The 26,085-nt window shown below is 36.7% G+C and overlaps 1 protein-coding gene and 1 long non-coding RNA gene across 6 annotated transcripts in view; one reads left to right on the top strand and one right to left on the bottom strand.

Moving 5' to 3' along the window:
- Positions 1–26,085, bottom strand: part of LOC309489940 — a 275,593-nt gene that overhangs the window by 41,366 nt on the left and 208,142 nt on the right. The window lies entirely within an intron of this gene.
- Positions 1–26,085, top strand: part of kiaa1549la (KIAA1549-like a) — a 53,718-nt gene that overhangs the window by 15,262 nt on the left and 12,371 nt on the right. For 2 of the 5 annotated variants that reach the window (XM_082158881.1, XM_082158879.1), the window contains exons 2-15: positions 4,706–5,056; positions 6,034–6,639; positions 8,378–8,493; positions 11,613–11,835; positions 12,782–12,915; positions 13,032–13,200; positions 14,026–14,085; positions 14,494–14,645; positions 15,223–15,394; positions 16,496–16,656; positions 17,011–17,046; positions 20,817–21,004; positions 24,685–24,809; positions 25,933–26,057. In XM_082158881.1, coding sequence (XP_082015007.1) covers positions 4,706–5,056; positions 6,034–6,639; positions 8,378–8,493; positions 11,613–11,835; positions 12,782–12,915; positions 13,032–13,200; positions 14,026–14,085; positions 14,494–14,645; positions 15,223–15,394; positions 16,496–16,656; positions 17,011–17,046; positions 20,817–21,004; positions 24,685–24,809; positions 25,933–26,057 — 2,618 coding nt within the window. Of the gene's footprint in view, positions 1–4,705; positions 5,057–6,033; positions 6,640–8,377; positions 8,494–11,612; positions 11,836–12,781; positions 12,916–13,031; positions 13,201–14,025; positions 14,086–14,493; positions 14,646–15,222; positions 15,395–16,495; positions 16,657–17,010; positions 17,047–20,816; positions 21,005–24,681; positions 24,810–25,932; positions 26,058–26,085 lie in introns of all 5 variants that reach the window. The other 3 variants (XM_082158880.1, XM_082158878.1, XM_082158882.1) reach the window with 2 other exon arrangements.

The following is a 26,085-nucleotide window of genomic DNA, read 5'->3' as shown; positions in this document are numbered from 1 at the left end:
CTACAGTATGAGCTACGCCCTGTACCTAATTAATTTACCATTATTGACTGGAGTATTTTTAGTTTTTAACATCTGATGATTAATAAACAGTCCTAAACAGCTTCAGAAGAACAGACCTTCATCTTAACTAAAAAAGTACCATGATAATACAAAGTTTTTGGGCATATACCCTGGTATTCTTTGAAGTACCTTGGAGTACCATTGGAATATCAGATAATTATTCAGTACCATGGCTTTACCGTCTGATATCATCGTTGCACCATGGCACCGCCATGTTGAAAGTTGAATAACAGAAACCAGGTGTTGTCAAAGAACGATAGAAGGCCTTGCTGGAAAAATGTGCCTGTGGTGGCATTTCTGCTAAATTATATTACATTGCTTTGCTTTATATTACAGTGTTTCGCAACACTTTCAAAGTAAAATGTCCAATGAGTGCTTGTTTGGTTTTATTTGAAACGTAAATCTTGTAATGTTTTATTATGTTGGTTGTATCGTGGCAGTTGGGAAATGAAATGTTCAGTGAGTGGTGCTAATAGGTTAACGCTCTATTGCAATTAAAAAATAACGTATCTACCACCATACAGTACGTATACGCCATAAACCCTACTCTAAACCTAACCAATGGTGTTTGCAAAAGCAAAAGTATTTTAAAAAAATCCATTTGCAAAGCAACCATACCATTTTAGCTTGCTTCTACAAGTCTTTAAGCTTTTTTATCTTGACTTGTGTTTCACGGGACTCGTACCTGCCAGTGCCACATCGCAAGTGCAGTGCTGTACCAGGTGAGCTACAGAGCAAGTTTACTATGTCAAAAAATCCATACATATGGAGCTGGTCATATTATAGGTGATATACAGTATGATGTAAATGTGAACACATTTTTTAAATAATTAATAGGACAATTTTTTTTTATTTTGGAGCCATAATATCATTTTTTAACTGTACATGATACTAATGCAGACATGTCTCCACAGCTGAGACGTCTGTGCACCGTCTGTGGTCAGTGTGGAATGATTTTGATGTGCGACACTCAAAGTGCTTTCTGTCCTGAGGGTTGATGGGTGTTCGTTTGGACGACATCCCATTCCACGTCAAAGCATTTAATCTGCTTCATTGCGCATAGACGCCCTAATCTGCTTTGCTGTATAATTTTTGGATGTTGGAAATTTGAAATATGCCACATGTTTATAGAAATGTGATTTTTAAATAGCAAAAACCTCTGATAAAGGAATATTTTACCAGAATTTTGTTATTTTTTCAACAATTACTCACCCCCATGTTCCAAACCTCTATGACGTTCTTTATTCTGTGGAAAATATAAAGTTTTGAATATTATATATTGTTTTTGTTTTTTACATGGAATTACAGTGAATGGGAACTGTAGAATTCAAGCTTCATATCCATATCAAATTGCTTTAGAAGGATTGGAATATAGTCATATGTACCACTTTTATGATATTTTGTGGTTCATCTTTGTCATTTCAGAGCTTGAGAGCCCATTCCTTTCATTGTGTTGGGGAAAAAATGGCCCGGATAATGTACAATAATTCACCTGTTTTGTTCATATGGGTTTGGAATGACAATTAGTTTACATTTTTTGCGTGAAATATCCCTTTAAATCTTCTTTACTATTTTGACAAACAGATGTAATGCTGTTACCTTCGCAATGCCACAACAAGATGCAACAAAAGCAGATGGGATCTATGAATAGACTACGGATGCGGATCTTTCCTGCTGGAATGGTGTGACTCCATGCTTTGGTTCCCCATACTCCCTCATGGGCTTCAGTGGCTTTGGCCTGGTACCCATCAGCCCCCTTCACCACCTGTCCTCATAATGGAGAAGGTCCATGTTTTTCCAGCCCCCTGATGTCTACAATATGCAGTGGCTCTAAAAACATGTCCTTCATTCTTAACGCCTGACGTTATTGATTCGGAAGCTCCCACATATAGAACAATATGGAGTGGGACCCGTTTGAGACCAGGCCACGCACTTGGGGGTTGTGATGGATGAAGCCTTCTTGGCATTTACCATCCTGTCTTCCAATCAACTCTGTTCTACCCAGCTGTAGAGTTTGATTGGCTCAGCTAACTGACCCAAGTCATGTGACACATTACAGAATACTTAAATCTCAGACCGTCAGAAAGTGTACTTAAGTGTCTAGAGCTTTCAGAGTTCATTGCTATCCCGTTCACAGGAAGTGCAGTCATTAGGATGATGGGTTGGATGTACACCCAGAGCCCCCTTCACATGACATCTCATCTTCTCTCTCGCTGCCTGTTAATCAGGACAATCCCATATGTTCGAACTGTCAGAGCAGGTGGCTATCTGTTGGAGGATAGGAATTTGACGTGACTGCTTACAGAACCCACACACACATCTATCTGTCATCTATCTATCTTGTTTTTGAACATATCTTTAAAAAAAATCTTTTAAAAAGTATTGTATCATGTCATATTCCTTAATTTTAGTCAGGTTTACTCTGAAATCATATAAATATATATATATATAAAATTAAATCAAATATTGCTAAATTAATTAAAATAATATTCAAGCATTTAAAAAAAACGTGTGAGAACTGTTTTTGTGAACAATCTGGAATTCTGAAATAACATTTTGAGTACACTATTATAATATAATATTGTGAATGCTTTATTTATTTATTGTATGTTTTAGTGTGTTGTTACGGAAAGAGCGTCTTCACAACATTACTTACACATTCTGATTAGTGTGTTACAAAGTTCACATTCACTTGTACTTTTGCATCATCTTTGTGTAAGTTGTAATGGTGTCAGATGTAAGTTGTAATATTACGTTTATGTTGCGTGTGTATACTGTATATCTGACTAAAAGGATGTGATTGGGTGAGTTAATTAACACACTAACAAAGCACTTGAGCTTTATATTCGCACGGGATAAGTATTACCTATGTAAACTATTGCAATGAAACATTTTAATTGTTTATTAATAAACAAGTGTTTTCTGTGTCGGCTGCAAAGATGACGATAGGCTACTGACTCACGATCTTCACAATATCCTAGTGAACGCGCTGGAGAGAAATGCACATTTAATTTTATTTTGTTTTGAATGGTTTTGTTTAAAAGTAGAGATTTCTGTAGATAATATATATATAAGTAAATATATATATATATATATATATCATTTTATTTTTTATTTTTTTCGTGTGTGAGGAGAGTAGGCTACCTTATACGCTGAGTTTCGGTTCATGGATGATAGCGCTGTTCAGTTGAGGCGCTGGCGCCCTCCGTGTCTTGAATATCTATATTTACTTCTTACTTATTAAATCCAGGAAATTGGATAATAAAACACTGATTAAAATTAAGATACAATTAATACAAAACGAAATTTGTTTTAAAGAAAGGCTTTGTGCTTTCTGTTTTAGGTATCTGTGAAAGTTTTAAAGCAGTCTTTTAGTGCTGCGTTCAGAGCGGTCGCATCCGTTATGAAGAACGGTCATGTTTTCCTCATAAATGCGAACACGAAAAATAAAAGACAAAATACTTTTTAAAAAAGACAACCATCCACAACTTTATAACACTGCAGTTAAAGTACCTCTTTTTGTAGCCGAAATAGTCCCAAATAAGTGGATCGTATAGCTATAGGATTGCCAGTGAATGTTGGCTGTGAGCGGAGAGCAGCGGCACATTGTTCCATGTTCCTTACAGACATGTATAGCAGCATGCGGTAAGGAACATTCTTCTGTTTATGTTATATCATACAGCTAGACCTATAATAACGACAAGATATTTCTAAGCAATAGCCAGTTGACATCATATCCGGGAGATATGTCAGTAATTTCGAGTAAAATCACAGGCTTCGTTTATCCCGTGCGAATGCGCCACACGAAATTCAGATGTGGGTGGGTAATTTCTAAATCACACGAGGTCCCCAGATAATACTAATCCAGTGCGAATAGGGCTTTAGGCTGTTCACTAGGAGCACATAGAGTGAGAAAGGGACCAAGAGAGCTCGCAGCACCCAAGTAAACCCTGCACATTTCTAATTTGGTCCTCCGGCTAAAAGATTTATGATTAATGTCCACAAGTCACTATATTGTATGACTCCGTCCATGTTATGTTCCCCAAGATAAAAATAAAGTAAAGAGCTGGAAAGGTCGATTAATCACAATATTAATCATCTCAGAAGGACTCGCCAGCAGTCCGAGATGGAAGTCGATTTTCTTTTCTGAGTTGTTAAGCAAGCTAAATAATTCAAAGACACCCAAGAGAGTAATGTTATTGTAGAGGGACTTTAAGTAAGTGTGAAAAAAAAAAAAAGAAAAAAAAAAACCTTTCCTTGACTATACATGCAAACCTATTTTTCTTAATTAACTTTTTTTTTTACTATAAAATATCTACATTGTTGGAGTTTACAGAGAATTTATTTCAAATTCAGGAACATTTCTTGTGGTAAGAATGCTACAATTAAGCAAGCAAGCAGATTAGGCTTGTTTCTCCATCAATTTTTCCTCTGTCTCAAATACCTTGAGAGCAATTTAATACAGCGCATTATCATTAATGCTGATTAAGTGTGTCATTAGGTTCACAATCTTAATGCATCTGCCTCTAATGCTGTCAAGTATTTAGAATCTTGGCTCGACAAATGAAATCATATTATTTTTAAGATCTAGAAGAGTGATGTTTATTATTTTGCACCATGACATCTCCTTTTATTTCATTACCAGATGAAGCAAAGCTGGAGGCATCAGGGCAACCCTTCAGTCCTTCCCGGGATCCAACCGGAGCCCCAAACATCACAGTCTCATCCTCACTACTGGAGGATGAAGACTTTGCCTCGCAGTTTCGCTCCCCACCAGCGAGGGCAGAAAGCACAAGGGAGCAGCCTGTGTTCGCCTCAGTGCAGACCCTGCAGGTTGCAGAAACAGAGCCTCAAGCGCTGGTGCATTCTCTGCCCTCCCCACCCGGCAACAGTGACAATCGCACCAATCAAAAGTCCCCTGGGGAGCTGGCCGTCAGAGTGCCAAATCCACCGTCCCCGGCACAGAAAATCAACAGTGTCTTGACCACTAGCCCAGGTACCGCTCGATTATGAAGCGCTGAATGAATGCTGTGTACAAAAATCAAGTGTTATATTTAAAGGTGTTTCTTTTCAGGGACTTTGCTGATTTGATGTTGTCGTCATCCCTTCATCATTTGTTCATCATTATCATCAACGTCATCATCATTTTCAAGGTCATTGTGTTTGTTGTTACCATCATCATCATCATCAAACATTTTTCTTTACAATAATCCCTTTAGAGTCAACATGAAATTGCATTCACATCCCATTTTACTTGGTCAACATGACATTTCTGAGTAAAATGGTAGTTCAGTCAAAAAAAATGTAGGACTTCATCAGAAATTGATTGGATTGTGAAATATTGGACTGTTCATATTGTTTTGAAAGAAATTAATACTTTTATTCAGCAAGGATGCATTAAAATGATTAAAAGTGACAGTAAAGACATTTATAATTTTACAAAAGAACATATTAATCTTTCTATTTAAAAAAAAAATATCATGGTTTCCACAGAAATATTTAAAAAAGCTGATCGGTATCCAAAAAACCCATATATAAAAAAAAAATAAAATAAAATAAAATAATGGAAATAGCAAATAGTTATTTTAAACTGTGATAATATTTCACAATATTACTCTTTTTACTGTATTTTTGGAGTTTTGGGTCAATTTTGATTTCATGTTGTTTTTAAAGCTGAAGAATGTAATTTTTGTGCATCCCAACTAGTCCGACACCACAAAATTGGCTTTCACTGAACCAAGTCAGATCAATGGAAAATAAAATCATTATCTTCAGTTGAATTTGGTTTGATGATGCTAGTGGCACAAAAATTACACACTTCAACAAGTCCTGCTACTGAATAATCCCCCAGAGCTACGCGTGTCCTCTAGCACATGCACTATGTGTCATTCTTCACCATCAGCGAGCATTCATGTGTCCTCAATCTCACTTCCTGCTCCTGAGGTGGCTCACTCAAACGTTCTCTGCTTTCAGACGAGACCCTCAGTGAATTCCCCAGGAACCCTGATCTGCCCACCGCCCCGGGTTCCTCTTTCATGCCTGTGGCAGACACAGACGCCACCCTCGCTGACAATGTGACAACTTCGGTCTCCATTTCTGCTTTTAACGCCACCTCTCCTGAAAGGGCTGAAAACGCTTCGTCCGGCGCTTCAGCACGCAACAACTCCCACACTGTGACCAGCGACAGTCTCCAACTCACCACAGTGACCACCACGACTGTCACGCCCCTAACTGTGACATCCATGACTGTGACTCCTCCGCCCACCGCCGTCGTTGAGGCGAAAGAGGTCACGACCAGCATGCCGACCACAACGACCACCCAAACCACAACAACCGAGACGGAACCGCCCACAACGACAACCACCACAACCACTACGACAACTACTACCACCACCACAAAAGTAGCGCCTACGACCACAAAACCGCCCACAACCACTTTAGCAACTACGACAATGACAACCCCCCTTCAAACCACCGCTGCATCTACCTCTGGAAGTACCACTACTGAACTAACCATCTCCTCTACTGACAGTGCTCCTTTGACCTGTAATGTGACCGAAAGGTTATGGGTGAAAACAGGTGAGCCCCTGTTTACTATATTAGCGTTTATCTGCACAAATCTGAGGTGAATGTAATTTACATTCTATTACAGCAAATTTAGCATCTCATTAAACTGAATTGTTGAAATAATTATTGTGCGCAAAGTGCCGCCACCAGTGTGTGTGAATTTACCATTGAGAGTGTTTTTGCATGTGCACTCTGTTTAGGTCTAGATATGACTTGCATGTTGCTGGCTTATTAAAGCAGGGCTCAGTAGTTTCGGGATTTCTTCGCTGTATTCTCGCTTTTTGCTCGCAGGTTTCTCTCTAGAGCTCCCCCTACAGCTTCGGAATAGATATTTGACAACACTGTTGTAAAAACTCGTTGGCGATTCTTAGACACCAGAGGCTATAGATCAACGACATCAAAGCAGATGGGACATTCTTTAAAACGTCTTCTTCATTCGGGTTCAAACAGAGTTAGGGAGCGCAATAATGAAATGCATTTTAGCAGATTTCTTTTGGCCGTAAAGCAATTGTTTACATCGCGAGACCTGATATCACACGATACTTCCTGGCGCGGCGGCCAGCGGCCCGCCGGCTCAAAGTTGCAAGTGCGTATTTTCCGCTCACGGGCACCAGGGGGGTGCGAAACGACCACCATTCAACCCGAAATAAGTAATATAACCATTCCAATGACTCCGAAGCTGTTCAGTTAAGGTAAAAAAGTTACTAGCACCTTTAAACAAAAAATGTTTTTGGGAGAGAAAAAATTACGTTTTAAGTGAAACCCAGTCAGCACACCTACATTTTTTCCAGTTACCCTGGTTTTGCATTGCATGTAAATTGCATTTTAAACTCTTATATAGATTTAAGTAAACAAAAACGAATGTCTTAGAAAAAAAAAAAACTTACAAAAGTCTAAATATAAATAATTACAAATATAAAATAATAAATAATATGGAAAATATTAAACAATTTCACAAGATTTGGGTAAATAATGTTTTCTGGTGGGTTTGTTTGTGTGTTGGTTGGGCGTTCTTACATTTTTATTTTTATTTTGCTTTATCATTATTTTCATATATGGAATGTATAGGATTTATTCATGTCAAATGTATAAAAATAGATTAGTTAGTTTCAAGTGACTTAATAATTAATTAATTATATAATTTTTGTAATTATTTCAGTGTTTTACATTTACAACTTTCATTGAAATACATTGATGTATTTCCCTATAGTGATTGTTTTCTTATAAATAATAAATAATAAGAAAAATATGGTTATTAAAATAAAAATGAATTATTAATGCACATGTAAATCTGCACAAAAGGATTTAAAAATGACCTGATTTTTTTGGTTGGCAGTGTTTTGTGCAAGTAAGCGCACTTAATCAGATACTGTAGTTTAAAAATTTTCAGTATTTCCAATTAGATTTTAATTTAATAAAAAAAACAAAAAAAACAGCTATGGAATGATGAATAAACATGCAGTACAATTTAAAAAATAAAGCCATTTTGACATTTAAATTATGCTCAGCTTATTGCAGCAGAGCCAAATGACAAAACCAATGTACACATATCTTATAAAAGGCTTTATTATGTAGTCATTTTACTCCTTTCCGACATTCTACAGTGATGGCATATGCACTGCAGTGAAACCAACATATGTTCACTGTAAACAGACATGTTCACAGGAATGGCTGTCTCCCTTGGGATCTGGGCTGCTTTGATGTTAGAAAATCCTGATATTCACAAGTGTTGTATAATTTTTTCCCCCAGTGCTGGCCATCCAGATGCGGCGAAATCGCCTAGAAGTTGGAATGAGACAGAACCTGTCTAAAGGTTTCACGCATGCGCTGCAGAAAGCATTCAACGACAGCAGCATCCATGTTCAGGTTGGTAGTTTTACACTGTTAGTGAATAATAAGGGAAACACCTTTTATAAAAGTTCAAAAGTCTGGGATCGGTAATGTTTTGATTGTTTTTGAAAGAAGTCTCTCATGCTCACCAAGGTTGTATTTATTTGATCAAAAATACAGTAAAAACAGTAATACTGGGAAATATTATTATAGTTTTCTATTCTGCAAAGCTTAATTTTTTAAGCATCATTACTCCAGTCTTCAATGATCCTTCAGAAATCATTCTAATATGCGGATTTGCTGCTCAAGAAACATTTCTTATTATTATCGATATTAAACCATGATAGATTGTTTTCAGGATTATTTGATTAACAGAATGTAAAAAAAACAGCATTTATTTGAAATAGAAATCTTAATAAATGTCTGATCAATTTAATATGTCCTTGCTGAATAAAAGTATTCATTTCTTTTTTTTTTTAAAGAAGAAAAAAACACTGACCTCAAACTTTTGAACAGTAGTATATCTTTTTTAATTAAATTGTAGTTGGCTACTTATTGAATACTGGGCCATATACACTCACTGGCCGCTTTATTAGGTACACCTTGCTAGTATCAGGTTGGATCCTTTTGCTTTCAGACCTGCTTTAATTGTTCATGGCATAGATTTAACAAGGTGCTGGAAACATTTCTTAGAGATTTTAGTCCATATTAACATGATAGCATCACGCAGTTGCTGCAGATTTGTCGGCTGCACATCCATGATGCGAATTTCCCGTTCCACCACATGCCAAAGGTGCTCTATTGGATTGAGATCTGGTGACTGTGGAGATCATTAGAGTTTAGTGAACTCATTGTCATGTTTAAGAAACCAGTTTGAAATGATTTGATCTTTGTGACATGGCGAGTTATCCTGCTATAAGTATCCCTCAGAAGATGTGTACACTGTGGTCATAAAGAGATGGACGTGGTCAGCAACAATACTCAGGTAGGTTGTGGTGTTTAAACGATGCTCAATTGGTACAAAAGGGCCCAAAGTGTGCCAAGAAAATATCCTCCACACCATTACACCACCAGCAGCCTGAAGCGTTTATACAAGGCAGGATGGATCCATGCTTTTATGTTGTCTGACCCTACCATGTTACAGCAGAAATCGAGACTCGTCAGACCAGGAAACATTTTTCCAGTCTTCTATTGTCCAATTTTGGTGAGCTCGTGAGAAATGTATCCTCAGTTTCCTGTTCTTATCTGACAGGAGTGACACCGGTGTGTCTTCTGCTGCTGTAGTCCATATGCTTGCGTTCAGAGATGCTCTTCTGCAGACCTCGGTTGGAACGAGTGGATATTTGAGTTACTGTTGCCTTTCCATCAGCTCGAACCAGTTTAGCCATTCTCCTCTGACCTCTGGCATCAACAAGGCATTTTCGCCCACAGAACTGCGGCTCACTGGATATTTTCACTTTTTCAGACCATTTTCTATAAACCCTAGAGATGGTTGTGCGTGAAAAGTAGGTCAACACTTTCTGACATACTCAGACCAGCACGTCTGGCACCAACAACCATGCCACGTTCAAAGTCACTTAAATCACCTTTCCACATTCTGATGCTCAGTTTGAACTTCAGCAGATCGTCTTTACCATGTCTACATGTCTAAGTGCATCGAGTTGCTGCCATGTGATTGGCTGATTAGATATTTGCATTAATGAGCAGTTGAACAGATGTACCTAATAAAGTGGCCAGTAAGTGTATACTGCCTACAACACCAATGCATTATACATCATGGTATCACATGACCTCATCACATTTCATGTTTATTTTGTCCAGTGGCATCTTGGATATAAAAATGAAAGAAAAAAAGAAGAAGAAAAAAAAACTGTATTTCACGCGGAACATTAGTATGCCTATCCAAGCCCTTTTCTTTCTCCTCCACTGCAAGTACAACATGAAATGAGAAATGCAAAATAAATAATGAAAAGAACAAATCGGAATAGTTTGTTGCCATTGGAAACACAGTAAAATATGACTTATACAGTAGAATATTCAGCAGCAACAAGATAAGTGCTTTGACCGCAGTCATCTGGGATTTTATCACAGTTGCATCATGGGAATTGTAGTTTAGCAGAGGACAATGTGGTGGGAGGTTGTGTGGGTGGTGTTTCCTATGTATGATCCGTGTATTCAGCTCATTGAGTGAGATTGTGTAGAACATCTCCCTGTTTTCAAGCACAGAGAAAGGACCGTCTTATGAAACACTTGGTTTGAAGCCCAAGGAGCATTCGCACGTCTGTCCGTCAGAACTGCACGTTCAGAAATAGCACAGCGCTGGTACCTCATATGCTGCAAATAAAGAATCAATGGTAACATGGTAACAGCAGAGACAATGTGCTGAAGGGAGGGCAGCCGACTAAATAGAGTTTTTTAAAGGAACAGTTCAACCAAAAATTGACATTCTGTCATTGTTTAATCAGCCTCATGTCGTTACAAACCAGTATGACTCTATTATGCCTGAGGTGCTAGTCATACAAGTCATATGAGTTTTTAATGACATGAGGGTGAGTAAATGATACATTTTTATTTTTGGGTGTACTGTCCCTTTAATGATGATTTACCACTGAAAAGGTTGTTATTAGCATTTGAAGTGCAACCGTCTGTGTCTATTATGCTGAGTGACTCAATCTGTTCTCTTGAAGATCTTTCTCTATAAATGTCTGTTTTGCTCTCTGTGTGATGTTTTCCTCCTCTTTCTCCTCCTCCTCCTCCTCCTCAACTGTCCATCAGATCAGAGGATCTGTATCATTACAGACCCTGGAGGTGATCAGCAGGAGACGACACAATCACTATCTACACACAAACACAGAGAGAAAGTGTGTGTTTATGTTGGAGTAAAAAGAGAGAGATGGTCAGTCAGCTTGGCTCAATATGATGAAATTTATTCATGTGGGATTTGTATTAGCATTTGCCTCAAGCGCTTAACAATAAACAAAGCCAGTAAGAGCATTTGTGTGAATTTAGCACTATAATATGAATTCAGAGAGGCATATGTAAACATTGTATGCACTTTTCATACACTCACTAGTTTTTAATTATTCACTATCCACCAGCATACATGCTTTATACATGCTATTCATGTCATTTTACATCACATGTGTTCTCTCTAGTTGGAAAGAGATATCTGCACGCCTTCTAATGTGACCGTGGGCTACTACGTCTCGAGAGGGAAGACCGTGTTGGTGGCCTCTGTTGTAATAGACACCTTATCTTCCTATGGCTTTGACAAGCTTTTGAATGACATCAGAGAGTATGTTCCTGTGTTGTTGGCCGTCCCAAATCCAGTGGCCCCCTGGTTGCCCAGCCTCGGCATCCACCTGCAGCTCAAAACGGGTGAGATTCTTTTCCATTGGGAGATTGTTGGGAAATCTGCCTGGAAATCATCTGTCGTTTGATGAACCATTTTAGATATGCAAAATTCTTCAGAAGTTTTATACGTGAGTCTCTTCGTTTAACCTTTTTCACACTACATGAATGTGTAGTGTGAAAAAGTCAACATCCATTTATTAAGTTGGATTGAAGTTATTATTCTTCTGAGACTAAAATGTCTGGCTCTAACTTGTCCTAGAGCTTTACTAACTCTACAACCTCCAAACTCGGGTCAGACCTTCAGACTGTTTGGACTTAGTGTGCTATATCTTTTCTAATCTTGCTTATCTTTTCGATCTTGCAACATGCTAAATCTTGTTAGCAATGTGCTAAATAATGCTAGCAACATGTTAAAACATGCTAATTCAAGCTAGCATTGTGCTAATTCATGTTAGCAATGTGTTAAAATATGTTAGCAATGTGCAAAAACATGCTAATTCATGCTAATAATGTGCTAATTCATGCTAGTAATGTGAGAAAACGTTAAAAAATATGCTAAAACATGTTAATTCATGCTAGCAATGTGCTAAAATCTATCTATCTATATCTATCTATCGACAGTCTATCTTTCTATCTACATATCGACAGTCTATCTATCTATCTCTTTCTATCTGTCTATCTATATATTGACAGTCTATCTATCGATCATTCGATCTGTCAAACATTAAGCTTTGAAACTACTTTAAACTTCAAACTATTTCAAACTGAAAACCAAAGCTTTTAAAACTTTAAACTTTTTCTTAAAACTTTCTGGTCAGGCTTTTTCACGCAAACTTGTAAGTTTGTCTAGACAAACTTTTGTTTTATCTAGCTGTTTGTTAAATTGCATTTTACTCTTTAATCTTGGTAACTTGAATGGAAACTGGTGTGTTTTTGGTTAAACGTTTATTTAATTTTTTTCTGCATATAGTTCTCAGATTTGTTGGGCCAGCAGATGACAGCAAGTCTTGCGTGTTCATCCAAATGATGGAGCAACGATTGGAAAATGTGTTTGCTGAGGCGCAGGAGAAAGTGGAGGACTCTTATGGGACTCTTTCTGTTGAGGTATTTTTTCAATTGAACTTGAAAACAAAGTTTGATGAATGGCTTAGCTTCAGAGGCCTGATAACGCCGTCCCTCTTTTGGATTTGGATTTATAGTTTCTTTGTGTTTTCGGTCAGATTCTGAACTCGTATCAAACCGGGAATTCATTGGCAGTCACTCTGGTGTATGTGGTGTGGAACGGTAGCACTCCGTTGAACGGTACTGTGTCCAGCGGACTCCTTAACCAGCTCACTGCCGAGCTGGTGGGCTACTTTCTCTTCTTCCCCCCTCTGATCATCGCTGAGCGTAAGTTCCAGCTGGTGTTTACTGCTTGATGTTACATTTACTTGCAGCACGGCTCGTGTTTTTCATGTCAGTGCATAAACGGTAGCTCATGTTTATTTCTGTTTGAATCCGTGAGTTTATGCTTTCCTTACGGTAGAGATCTTCAGTTTTGATTGGCCCAGAAGACATTTTCCAAGGATGCATAGCATTCTCCTTTTTTAGATAGGTAGTTGATAGATAGGAAATTTTGACAGATACCAATAACTGATAATTATTATATTTTGAAGCTGATAACCAGTATATTGGAGGATAATAATTTTGTGAGAATGATTACCAAAAAAATCAAGAAAGTCCAGATGTGATATCTAATATCATGTAGAGTAGATCCATATTAATATATGATGAATAATTATTATTAGTATAATATATAATCATCTAATCGATATATACACACACACAATATTTTTATGTTAGTATGTATTCAATTAAATATTTATGAATTTAAAAGATATAATATTTTTATTCAATATAAATAAAAAATCTTTCACAGATATAACAAGGAATGAAGAAACAAAATTCATGTGTGCTATGGATAAAAAATATGTTTTTGTTTTTGAATTTTATATTACTGGCTTACTGGCTCTCAGTAACATTTTATCTTAAGTAGGCTATGGGTCCCATGATCGTTTGACTATAATTGATCAGCTTATTCTACTTATAAGACCGATATGATAACATTAAATTACCAATATAACATAAAGTTGAGTAAATGATGACAGAATTGTCTATTTTTTCCAGAATGGTTTTCTAGTAAACATCCATCTGTCTTTATCGCTCTTTTCACAGCTCTAGAGTACCACAACCTTAACACTTCAGTAGCAACCCGAGATTACTGGGTAATCACAGGTAATTACCTTAATATTTCAGCTGCTAACCAGCACCCAGACAGCTATTTGCCAGCATGTGTTATGTGAGCAAGCCTAGCTAATGTTTTTCCCCCTTCTTTTAAACTCAGAGAGCCTTCTTTTTTTTTGAGGATAGCTATTGATGTATTATTTAGCTTTCCCCATTAACTGATTTGGAGAGATCACATTTGATCAGAATATTGAGCATGAAAAAGCTATTTCTAGCTTTAAGTTCTTGCACTCAATGTTCTCGCTGTTGCCTTAGCTAGCTCTTCCTCCCCCTCTTTTACCCAGGAGAACAAATTCTTTTTACCAAGGTCAATTCTATAGTAATTGCAGTTTTTTAGATTCGAAGTGTAAGAAAGGTAAGTTCTCTTTTTCACCTTGCTTCATCTCTCTCTCTCTCCAGTAATTCAGGACGTTGACAGCTCTTCTCTTGAAGGGAGTTATCAGAGCTTTGCGAGTCTAATGGAGCAGCGGCTGGCGGAGCTCTTTCTGGTTGCCAGTCGACACGGCCTCCGCTTCAGGAGAGCCACGACTGTTGGCGACTACACTGTCCAGGTGTGCTGTCAATTTGTTCTTTGTTTGTAATTTTAGCATTTACAATTTCTTTTTTTCTTGTCTTGAGAGAACAGATCATATATATTAATGACTCATCCTGCACTACACAGGTTTTTGTCCAATCAAATGCTCTAGAATGAGAAAGTTCCTCCCCAAAACAACCTGTAACCAATTAGCAAAACATATTAATGACTGTGATGAAACTAAGGCCTGTTTGTTTTTTATAAGGTGGATGTGGATTATGTTTCTCATTTTGCATCTAAAGAGGTTAGCCAATCATAAATGAGATCATTTGCATATAGATGTCTGTTTTGGTGCAAGAAACTTTACTGTTCTTTATGGAATTCAAGGAAAAAATGCTTACAAAATTGTAAAGTATGGCTATTTAAAATCGAATTTTGGCCAATGTTCGATTCAATTTGGGTTGTAGATTGAGGCTAGTTGCTGAAGTTTAAAATCTATTTAAAATCAATTTTTTGGCCAATGTTCGATTCAATTTGGGTTTTCGATTGAGGCTAGTTGCTGAAGTTTGTGTTGGAAACATCAAACATCAACTCAGAGTGTTTTCCTCATACAGATGGTCAGTATCCGACGACTGCCTGGTCCCAAAAACCCAGCTGAAATGACCTATTATATACAAGTAGATGGATCTCCCATAATAGGCACTACTGCGGCCAAGACCCTCAACACAGTGGACTCTCAGACCATGGCTCTCACTCTGGGATACTTCGTCCAGATTCAAGCAGAGGGTATGTATATATTTGACTAATTTAGCCCAATTTCTTTCCAAACCATCAATTAGTTTCTTTTTATATACAGGAAAACCTAGGATTTTGTGAGGGTTTACTGTACATCAGATCTAGAACTATGTTTGAAGTGTCAAAAGTGACCAGTACATTATAGTTTGCATTACTGGTCCTTGCTAATGCTCTTACTTAAGAGTAGTGATATGGACAAACCCCTAATCATAACTATTAAACTTTAGCGTGTAACAGTAACTTAGTGTGTAAAAAGTCACATACTGACTCCAAAGATCTCTCAAATTGCACATTTTTGCGAAAACATAACATTTTCATCTGCCGGATGATTAAAATAAGCAGAATAAACTGTTTGTATGCGTACGCTAGTGTATGCGTACAGTGCGCATGATGTAAATTTTGTCATCAGTATAGTATGCGTAACACAAGAAAAACTGGAAAATACAGAACGGCAACAACAATACATGCCCATGTTGTCAGGACTGAGGTATATTTTGGGCTTTTACTTTTATACAGGGACCCAAGACATTTCTAGAAACGATAAGTACCCAGCTAGCAATCTTGTATCTTATCAGCAAATTTTGCAAATTGGAAAACCTAATCAATGCAAGAATAGCCAACAGAAATGTTTTATCAATGAACTGACAATTCTACTTTTAGCTTGATGAGGAACCAAAAAAAGCGAGCATGATAATGCTGACTTATTTTTTCCGAATGAAGTCTATAGCTATCTCACACCACGCTAGAGAAACCGCAGGGGATTTGGGTGTTGAGAGTTTACACAAGTTTACTGAGCTCTCAACTGGGGCATCAAGCCCAGTTTGTCTGCCTGAGAAGAGCAAAGCCCCGGTTTTGTATGAATAAAACACAATCAGACCCAGCAGTGGGGGTTTAATCTCCCAGATAAGAGCTACAGCCGAAAGACAGATTCAGCTCATTAGGAGCTAACCATAGACAGTAGGAGACAGAGGGGAGTTGGATTACTGTAAGAGTGTGTGCTGGAGATGCAAGTGGCGGAAATCATGTGCAAACATTGTGACCGAGTCTATTGATTTCCAATGTATGTCTGTGTTTGTGTTTGTGTGTAAACAGCGGTGGTGAAGAGTCTGCCTAGTAACCTCTGGACATTGGCAGTCCTGATACCCGTATCAATTGTGATGGTCGTGGTGGTCATGGCGGTTGCTATCTTATGCAGGAGAAACCGAACCGTCTTCAAGACCAGTGCATTTCGCAATTTCCACAGCCGCACTAAGGTAGGCTCATCCAGACCACGACTCTTCAAATCATCACTGTCTTGTCAAAACGGGGACCGGTTATGTCAGCATCATGTTATTAAATCCATTTAATATTAAATATGACTTTATTCGATACCGATGATGTCATCTCATGACTACCAACAGGCTTAAAATATCCTGCTTTCCTTCATACTATTCACAAAATAGTGTTTCTTTGTTTTTTTAATCTTATTTCTGAATATGGTGCTAGAAGATTTAAAATGGTGGATTGTTCCTCAAACACTTGCTGTTTAAAACATTGGAATGACAAATTTCAATTTGACTCCCACAAAATGTCCCTCCAATTGTGTCTTCACTACTCTTCCTGTCTAGACCTCATATCGAAGAGATGGGAGTTATCACCACCAGGTATTTTCTGGCTTGTTCATGGTGCTTGGCTGCATGCTTTACAGTCCAGACATTCTTCTTGTTGACTGTGCTTGTGGCAAATCGGTCTTCAGGGGGAAGGGGAAACAGAAGGTTATCTATCCTCTGCATAATCAATGAACTGTTCAGTAAGATCTAGTGCATTGAGGATATCTTTGATCTGCACAGCACAAATATCTCCTCTCTTGTACCTCCATTTGAGATTGTAGGACAGTGACTAATAACAGAATGGGAAGGATTTAAAGTATTACCACAGTATTACTGTATTGTGATTTCTTTGTTGTGGTTGGATTATGAGGCTTTTAAATAGTTACAGGCCAAATGCAGGGTAATAAATTAGGCCACCCCAAGCTGAGAGAAATGCCAAGGTTACATATATATGAATAATTAGGTGAAGTTTAAATAGATTACCAGGACTTTTCCATCTAAAATTGGATACATTAAAAGACCCAACAGGAATGAGGATTCTATAGGATTTATGTGTGCATATGTATTTATAGCAAAATGTGTATATTATACACTACCGTTTAAAACTTTAAGGGCATCACGATTAAAACTTTTATTCAGCCAGCATTTATTAAATTGATGAAAAGTGAGAGTAAAGACATTTATAATGTTCTATTTCAAATAAATGTTGTTCTTTTGAACTTTCTATTCTTCTAAAAACTGTTCAAAACAAACAAAACTGTTTTCAACATTGATAATAACAAGAAATGTCTTTTTGAGATTAGAATTAGAATGATTTCTGAAGGATCACTGAAGACTGGAGTAATGATGCTGAAAATTCAGGAATAAATTACATTTGAATATATATTAAAGTAGAAAACAGTTCTTTTAAATTGTAATAATATTTCACAATATTACTGTTTTAATGTATTAAACACATGCAGCCTTGTTGAGTATAATATTAAAAAGAACTCAAATACTTTCATAGAACTCAAAAATAGAAGTTTAGCAGAATGTCTAAGCTGCTCTTTCTTTACAATGAAAGTGAATAGTGACCAAAACTTAAATTCAGTTTGTGCCTTACACTAAGTTATAAAATGGCTTCAGAAGACTTGGAATGTAATGCACAATTCATATAAACAACTTACATGATGATTTTATGATAGCCCATGCTCACCTTTCACTTTCATTGTATGTAAAACAAGAGCTTCGACATTCTGGGAAAAACTTCTGGAAAAGTCATATGGGCATAGAACATGAGTGTGAGTAAATGATGACGGTATTTTCCTTTTTGGGTGATCTATCCCTGTAGTATAACGGTATTTTTTTAGTATTTTTTTTAGTAATGGAATAAAACAATATGCAAATCAATTGTAATTATGATAATCGTCTCTTTGATCATACTCCCTCTTAGCCGTGTTCTCTGATCTGAAAACATTCCCTGCTCCGTCCAATTAAGATGTCCTTTCAGGAACATGATTTTGCTTATGCACGGTAATTTACGGATCAGTGTATAAAGCGTTCCGGTTTCACGCAAGAGTTTCCTGTGTTAGCGCAGGGGAATTAGAGGAGGGGTGTAAAGTGGCATAAGGACTCAGATACCGGCACTGATGATTCGTCAGGCTCAGACGTGATCAATTGCATGTGTGTCTGCTTGCCTGCTTTTTGCTTCTACCTGTCGTTGTGTTTGAGCAGCCCTCACGTGTTTTCTTTGCTTGTTTGTACAACCGTGTGAGGAAGATCAATTCACATCCTGTGCAAGACTTACAATCAGGACTCAACGTCCCTAGCCTTAAATCAAATTGAACTTGGATTGAAATAAGATTTATATAAGGGGTCTGTGGACTGTCGCAACCCACGTCCGGCTCCATTTAATACAATCGGATGAAGCACAAGTGAATTATAGTTCAGCTGAGCTTGTGAAATATATTTGAGATGGATTTTACCTCATTCAAGGTCAATGTCCAATACAGAATATCCAGGGTGATGATCTTAAAATGAAAATGTTGTGTGTAAACACTTGCTTTTTGGTATTGTCAACACATTTTAGATAGGTATGCAAGATAAATCGATACCTACCTATAAATTCATTTTTTTATGTTTTTATTTGTATCTGTTAATATTGATTATTTAGTTGAGCATGCTCATTTCACCAATTTGTAAAAAAAAAAAAACAGTAATGATAAATGAATGTACACACACATATATATATATATATATATATATATACATATATATATATACACACACACACACACATATATATATATATATATATATATATATATATATACTGTATATACAGTGCTATGCATAAGTTTAGACACCCATGCTAAAGTTGACTAAAAAGAGGAATAAAAAATCATCTTTTGGAAATTGAACTTAATGCCTTAATTTAAAAAATTAGGAAAAATCCAACCTTTAAGGACACCAATTTTCTTTGTGAATGAATAATGTATCGTAAATAAATAAATGTTCTTCCTTAAAATACAGGGTGCATAAGTCTGGACACCCCAATGTTAAATTCCCATAGAGGCAGGCAGATTTTTATTTTTAAAAGCCAGTTACTTCATGGATCCAGGATACTATACATCCTGATAAAGTTCCCTTGGCCTTTGGAATTAAAATAGCCCCACATCATCACATAGCCTTCACCATACCTAGAGATTGGCATGGAGTACTTTCCATAAGATCATCTCTCAATGCAAGTCAAACCAGCTATTAGGCTAACTGAAATAAAACCATGTCAATCTCTAGGTATGGTGAAGAAAGAAAATTGGTGTCCTTAAAGGTTGGATTTTTCCTAATTTTTTTAATTAAGGCATTAAGTTCAATTTCCAAAAGATGATTTTTTATTCCTCTTTTTAGTCAACTTTAGCATGGATGTCTAAACTTATGCATAGCACTGTATATCAATTAATCGCATCTAACATAAAAGTTTGTGTGTATATAGTATATATATATATAAATAATATATATTGTTTTTTAAATAAATGCAACTTAATGAAAATATCTCTCTCTCTCTCTCTCTCTCTCTCTCTCTATATATATATATATATATATATATATATATATAATCAAAATATATAAATGTTAAATCCAATCTTTACCAAATCTTAAAATGAAATATCCATTTTCATACTTTACATTAAAATATTATGATTCACTTGAAGCATTTAGAATTATTGAGTTTGTTTCTTATTGAGTTTTTTATTTATTTATTTTTATTAAAAAAATGGTGTCCAATTTAAATATAGGTATTTATTGGTTATCAGCCATAACATGAAAATAATTATCGGCTTGTCGCACTGAATTTGAATATTGTGCATTCATTATAATTATTTTAGCAATTCTGTTTGATGACACTCATAGTGTAGAAATTATACACCTCACTAAAGGATCTTGTAGATGTGACAGCACCATGTGCAAAGTGCAGCGTCACATTAATTATTAATTGAATTAATCACACTTTTTCCCCATTTACATCATAACAGCAACACCCTGTGACACCTTTTTGAGATCCAAAAGGCACCCTGCCTCCGTTCGCGCTGTTCCGAAAGAGATTGATCCATAATTCATTAAAACGAGGGGCTCCATAGCTCTTCCATATTAAATATCCCATGGCAACTTGATGCATCGTATGCGTGCTCCATAAAATATAGTTTGACTCAAAGTACCTTCAGCCCATGAATAAATTAGGATGGCCGGCATTCCTCTGCTGATTGAAATGAAACGCTGGATGTGGCATTGTGTAACTCTTACTTTCTTCTCCACCATCCAATCACGGCGCATCATTTCCTGTCCAGCCCGTGCAGGGTTTCGACTACGCCAAGAAGCACATGGGCCGGCCAGGCGAGGAGGCTCTCACTGTCACCAAGGAAACACTTGTCCTGTCCCTACCGGTACGGGACGCCCCTCTCACACAAGAGAGGGTGGCGGTGTTACAAGATGGCACAGCCTCAAAAAGACCCCAGTCGACCGAGATGCATCTCAGGTGAGTGCTTTAATTATAGAACAAAGAAGCACTGTGGAAGTATGAACATTTATAGGCTTGCCAAATGGAATAAGCTAGTATGATAGTATATCGCTCAACTCTCTATAGAACACTAGAGGCTTTAAAGCATGAACGTCATACATTTTAAAAGCCATTTCACCCGATATGACCACGATGTTCTATTTGAGTTGCATTTCTTATCTCCTCCTGCTGAAAAATCAAGTACACCTCAAGTATGACGTATAATTACGGGTAAAGCTCTTGACTTTAAGACGCAGCAGAGACATTGAGACATTGTGGAGGGAAGAACAAAGTACACCGTGTGCTTAGGAACAAAGACATGGTTCTTTTGACGTATATTTATAGAATCTAAATCAAGAAAGACAGACGTGCCACAAAAATATCCCCAATGCCAACATCTGCCTGGTGCACACTGGATGATTTTGGTCATGATTTTGTCCAAAAAAGTAAAAATAATATATATACCTTTTTTTTTTGGGACAAAATCATGACCAAAATCATACAGTGTGCCATTGTTTTGTCTCAAGATGCACACCAGTAATGTTTTTTTTCTTCTATGGCACATTTATAAAAGCTTTTAAATGCCCTAATTGAACTAAGGCTTAAGGCCCGTTCACACCAAGCACGATAACTATAAAGATAACGATAAAGATGACTATATATGCGTCCACACCAACGACTGATAATGGTCTTTTTATTCTAAGCACGCGCGCGCCCGCGTTGTCAATGATGGGATAAAAACATCGCCTAGTCAACACCTTTTTGTGTACAACGCCTTTTTCACTGCAACTTCAGCAATGTTGTCAAAACTAGCGCCTGGTAATTTTGTTACACTATGCAGTTATCTCATCGTTAATACTTCTCACCATTTATTCCCAGGATACGACCGATTGCTTTCAATATATCCATCTTTTTTAACGTATCCTTGAAAAGGGGGTTTGACTTGTCAAACAGTGGAGGATTTCTTTGTTCCTCGATGATTAACTTCTCTGCAATGTCATCTGCCATTTTAAATGCGCGAGACCTTTAAATTAGAATGGATTCTGATTGGCTGTCAGTGTTTTATCGTTGGACAGCTGGAAAAAAATCGTTCTGAAAGTGATCCCAACGATATCGTTCCTCATATCTTTATCGTTATAGTTGTGGTGTGAACTCTGTTATTCTTTAATATGGAGAACGATTTTTAGAATTATATCTTTATCGTTATCTTTATAGTTATCGTGCTTGGTGTGAACGGGCCTTTAATCCTGGCTTAATCTAAGCTCTGTCTGTGAAACCGGGCCCTTGAGTTTATTCTGAAAAATTAGCAATCCACAAACTTTTCTTTGAAAAGACAGACAAAATATTACTGAAATTACCATAATGGCTTGTTTTGGTTTACATTATGTAACACAAATGGCCCAGTCAGAGCTGTTTATTTGACACTAAAGTCCTAACTAATATGTATATATTGTATATGCAGACACAAGACCATCACTCAAGATCTCACAGGAGTCATACCGTACAAGCAAAAAACGTTAAGGACAGATCAAATCGTGCAGTGTGCACCGTGTTTAAATTTTTGTGTGTTTTTCTTTGTCCTCGATGCTTCAGAGAAATGTCTTTCTTCACAAAGAGCAAAAGCTCCCAAGGTTCTTTTCTCATCCTGCCTAAAAATGCAAATGAAAGACGGTAGGAAATGTATCAGTGTTCAGCTCGCACGACGGTCTCGGCGCAAAAGCGCACCCTTCAAGGTCATTAAAACCCACCACCACACATCTCCCACATCTCCGGGCTTACTTAACCACTCTCTGCGGGCCGTGGGATCGTAAATATGCCTTTACGTCGTACGCGGGACAATGCGACAGAGCGAAGCGCACCGATCCTTGAAATCGTTGCAGTGTGGCTTAGCGTTTCTCCTCTTTTTCCTCTCCCTCTTTTCGTTTCTCCTTCTCTTGCTCTTTTTCTATTAGCCTCCGTGCTTATTAACCGGAATACAAATGTATTCTGCCGTTTGTTATCTCTCCTGAGTGGCACGATTAAAGGGAAATGAGCCTGCAGAGAGCAGGGCTGGGGAAATAATTATTTGGAAAGTAAATGTGGTGAATACACGAGCATTTAAACCTGGCAGAGACAGACAGAGATGCATGCAGGGAAGATAAGAACGCTCACAGCTCCAGAATCATGTATGATTCAGTGTGCCCATAGGCAGCTTGGCCAACTCATCCACGCTCTCTTCTGCCCGACTGTGTTAGACCCAGAAGACGTGCGCGTGTTCGTGCGGCAGCGAGTCCAGCGGGGCTGGGTGTTATGTGCACGGCAGATTGTTGGCTCGCATGCCTGAGAGATTAGCAGATTTAATGTAATATTCATATTTTGTTGACTGTGCTTTATTATCTCCTTCTTAGAGAGAGAGGGGGTTTTTGGTCGAAGCATTTATTTTGTGATGTGAAAATTAAATATTTCATATAAATATTTTGTAATTATAGTTAATTGCTTTTAAGGTTCCTTGAACTTTATGGATCTTCTAATATAAAATTGAATTATAAAATCAATGTGGATCCCATTTTGAACTCGCTTTATTTCTGAGTAAAACGAGATATTAATTTTATATAAGTTATATATATGTATGTCTGTACATATATAGTACAAATGTATAATTAAAACTTTAATATATAAAAATATATAATTTTTTAAAATAATGTGTACAAAATATATACATAGATTGGTGCTGTCAAATCGATAAATCGTGATTAATTAAAAGTTTGTAAATATGTGTATTGTATGTGTATTATATATGTGTGTATGTATATATATATATATATACATATATACATATACATATACACACACATATTTACAGACTTTTATGTTAGATGCGATTAATAGCGATTAATCGATTTGTCATCACTAATATTTGTTAGTGACATCAATAATGTTAGTATATAGTATATGTGACTTTAAGCATGTATGTATACATATATAGTACAATATATACGTATATATATATATATATATATATATATATATATATATAGGCTATATAAGTATGTTTAAGAGTATGTATTCAAATTTTAACGTAAATATATAATTGTTTTAAATAATGCGTGTGTGTCTATATAATGATATATATATATATATATATATATATATATATATATATATATATATATATATATATATATAGTAAATTTGGTCAGTTTTGATTTCAAATTCATTTCACATTCTGTTTAAATTAGATTGCATTTCATCCGATATGGATCTCTTGGGACCAGTTCAGTTTCTTCATCATTTTTATTATATACCATAAAAAAGTCAGCTTTAAATTTTCTTCATTCTAGCAAGTCAGTGTTGACGTGAAATGCTTGCCAACATTCTATCCAGTAGTGATGCCTCACAACTCTCGCCGGCACACGACGCGCATTCTGATATGTTGTCCGTGGCTCATTGTGGTTGTTGTTTCAGAGCAGGATGTCGTCCTGTTGTTGAACATTTGTTTAAATGACAGAAAACATGATGAGTGGATGCTCACCCTACGGTGATGTCTGCTAAATGACACCACTGCAATTTAACGCAGGTTAACAGAGGCCAGAGGGTCCTGCAAGGCAACTGTTAACCCTGCATCACACTGCACGCAACAGACTAACCATTGCCTCTGTTGCCATGGCTACCCGCAGCAGGTTGCCAAGCGAGGACGGCTCTGTTTCGAGCAATGAATCCGGGAAGCTGAACACGGGCAGAAGCTCCACAGCTCGGAGATCAACGGCACAGAAAGCGCCTAAAGAAGAGCAACACACGAGAAATGGTGAGAAAGACAGAAGTAAAAGGAGCAACAAAATTCTCATTCCTTTAGTAGGTTCATAACCCATTTATAAAACCCATAATGGTCTTATACGAATGTTGGGTTTAATTCATTGAAAAAATACATTCGTTTTTTTGTCTTGTTTCCCAGTATTAAAAAAATGTAAGCATCATTAAAAAAGATAAATTAGTGTAGAGGCAAAAGATACTTGGATATAAAAAAAATTAAAATAAAAAAAAAGATACTTAAGAAGAAATATATCCTATATGAGAACTTATTATTTAAGTCCTTTCATGAGAACTTAAATAATAAACATTTGTAAAATTACAAACATTTATGAATAATAAAAAAAATTATAATTAAATTATATTATTACACTAAATTGTGTCAAAGTTTTGCCAGTGGTGTAAAAAAATAAATAATTATTTAAATATTATGCCACTTTGCTTCTCAAATAAATTTAGTTTGGTTTATAATAAATATTACAATAGATATTTTTGCTGAACAAAAATAATGTTTTTGTGTTTCACTTTGCTTTGTTTTGATTTACTTTGTTTTGCTTTGATTTGATTTACTTTTTTGCTTTGTTTTGATTTACTTTTTTGCTTTGTTTTGTTTTGTTTCACTTTGCTTTGTTTTGCTTTGCTTTGATTTACTTTGTTTTGTTTTGGCTTGTTTTACTTTGCTTTGTTTTGATTACTTTGTTTTGCTTTGCTTTGTTTAATTTCACTTCAGTTTGTTTTGAAAAACTAGTGTTGAAACACTAAATTAACAAAATGTCAACACACATCGGTTCTGTAACTGGTTCAAACAAGTATTAATATGAATGTATTTCTCATAAAGAGTTTATTAAAGGTTTTATAAGTGTATACGGTCTTAAAATAGCAATATAGTAACATTATTCTTATAACATTTTTACATATGGTGTCCAACAAGAAGCTTTGCCAGCCAAGATATCTCCCACTAAACCCCCAAACCCATATAAAATGAATTGTTCAGTATATTCTGCACCAGTGACTAGTATCACGCTCTTTTTGAGTATTTACAGCTGCACTCTTTACTGATCCTCTTTTTACCCTCCTGCTGTAATTTTATGATTGCATTGGTCTCCTGTGTCTTTTTGCAGACCATTATGATTCTCTAACTGGCTCTCTACGCCTCATCACCATCAAGCCTATGGCTGCCCCACTCAACTATTCTTATCCTGACTCGTCCAATCACAGCCAAGACTCTGTCATCCTGAACGGAGAGGTGAGTTTGCTGTCACTATGGAGATGGG

This window comes from Leuciscus leuciscus (assembly GCF_965113295.1).
Source record: "Leuciscus leuciscus genome assembly, chromosome: 25".
Classification (NCBI taxonomy): domain Eukaryota; kingdom Metazoa; phylum Chordata; class Actinopteri; order Cypriniformes; family Leuciscidae; genus Leuciscus; species Leuciscus leuciscus.
This window is presented reverse-complemented; position numbering and strand designations above follow the sequence as displayed.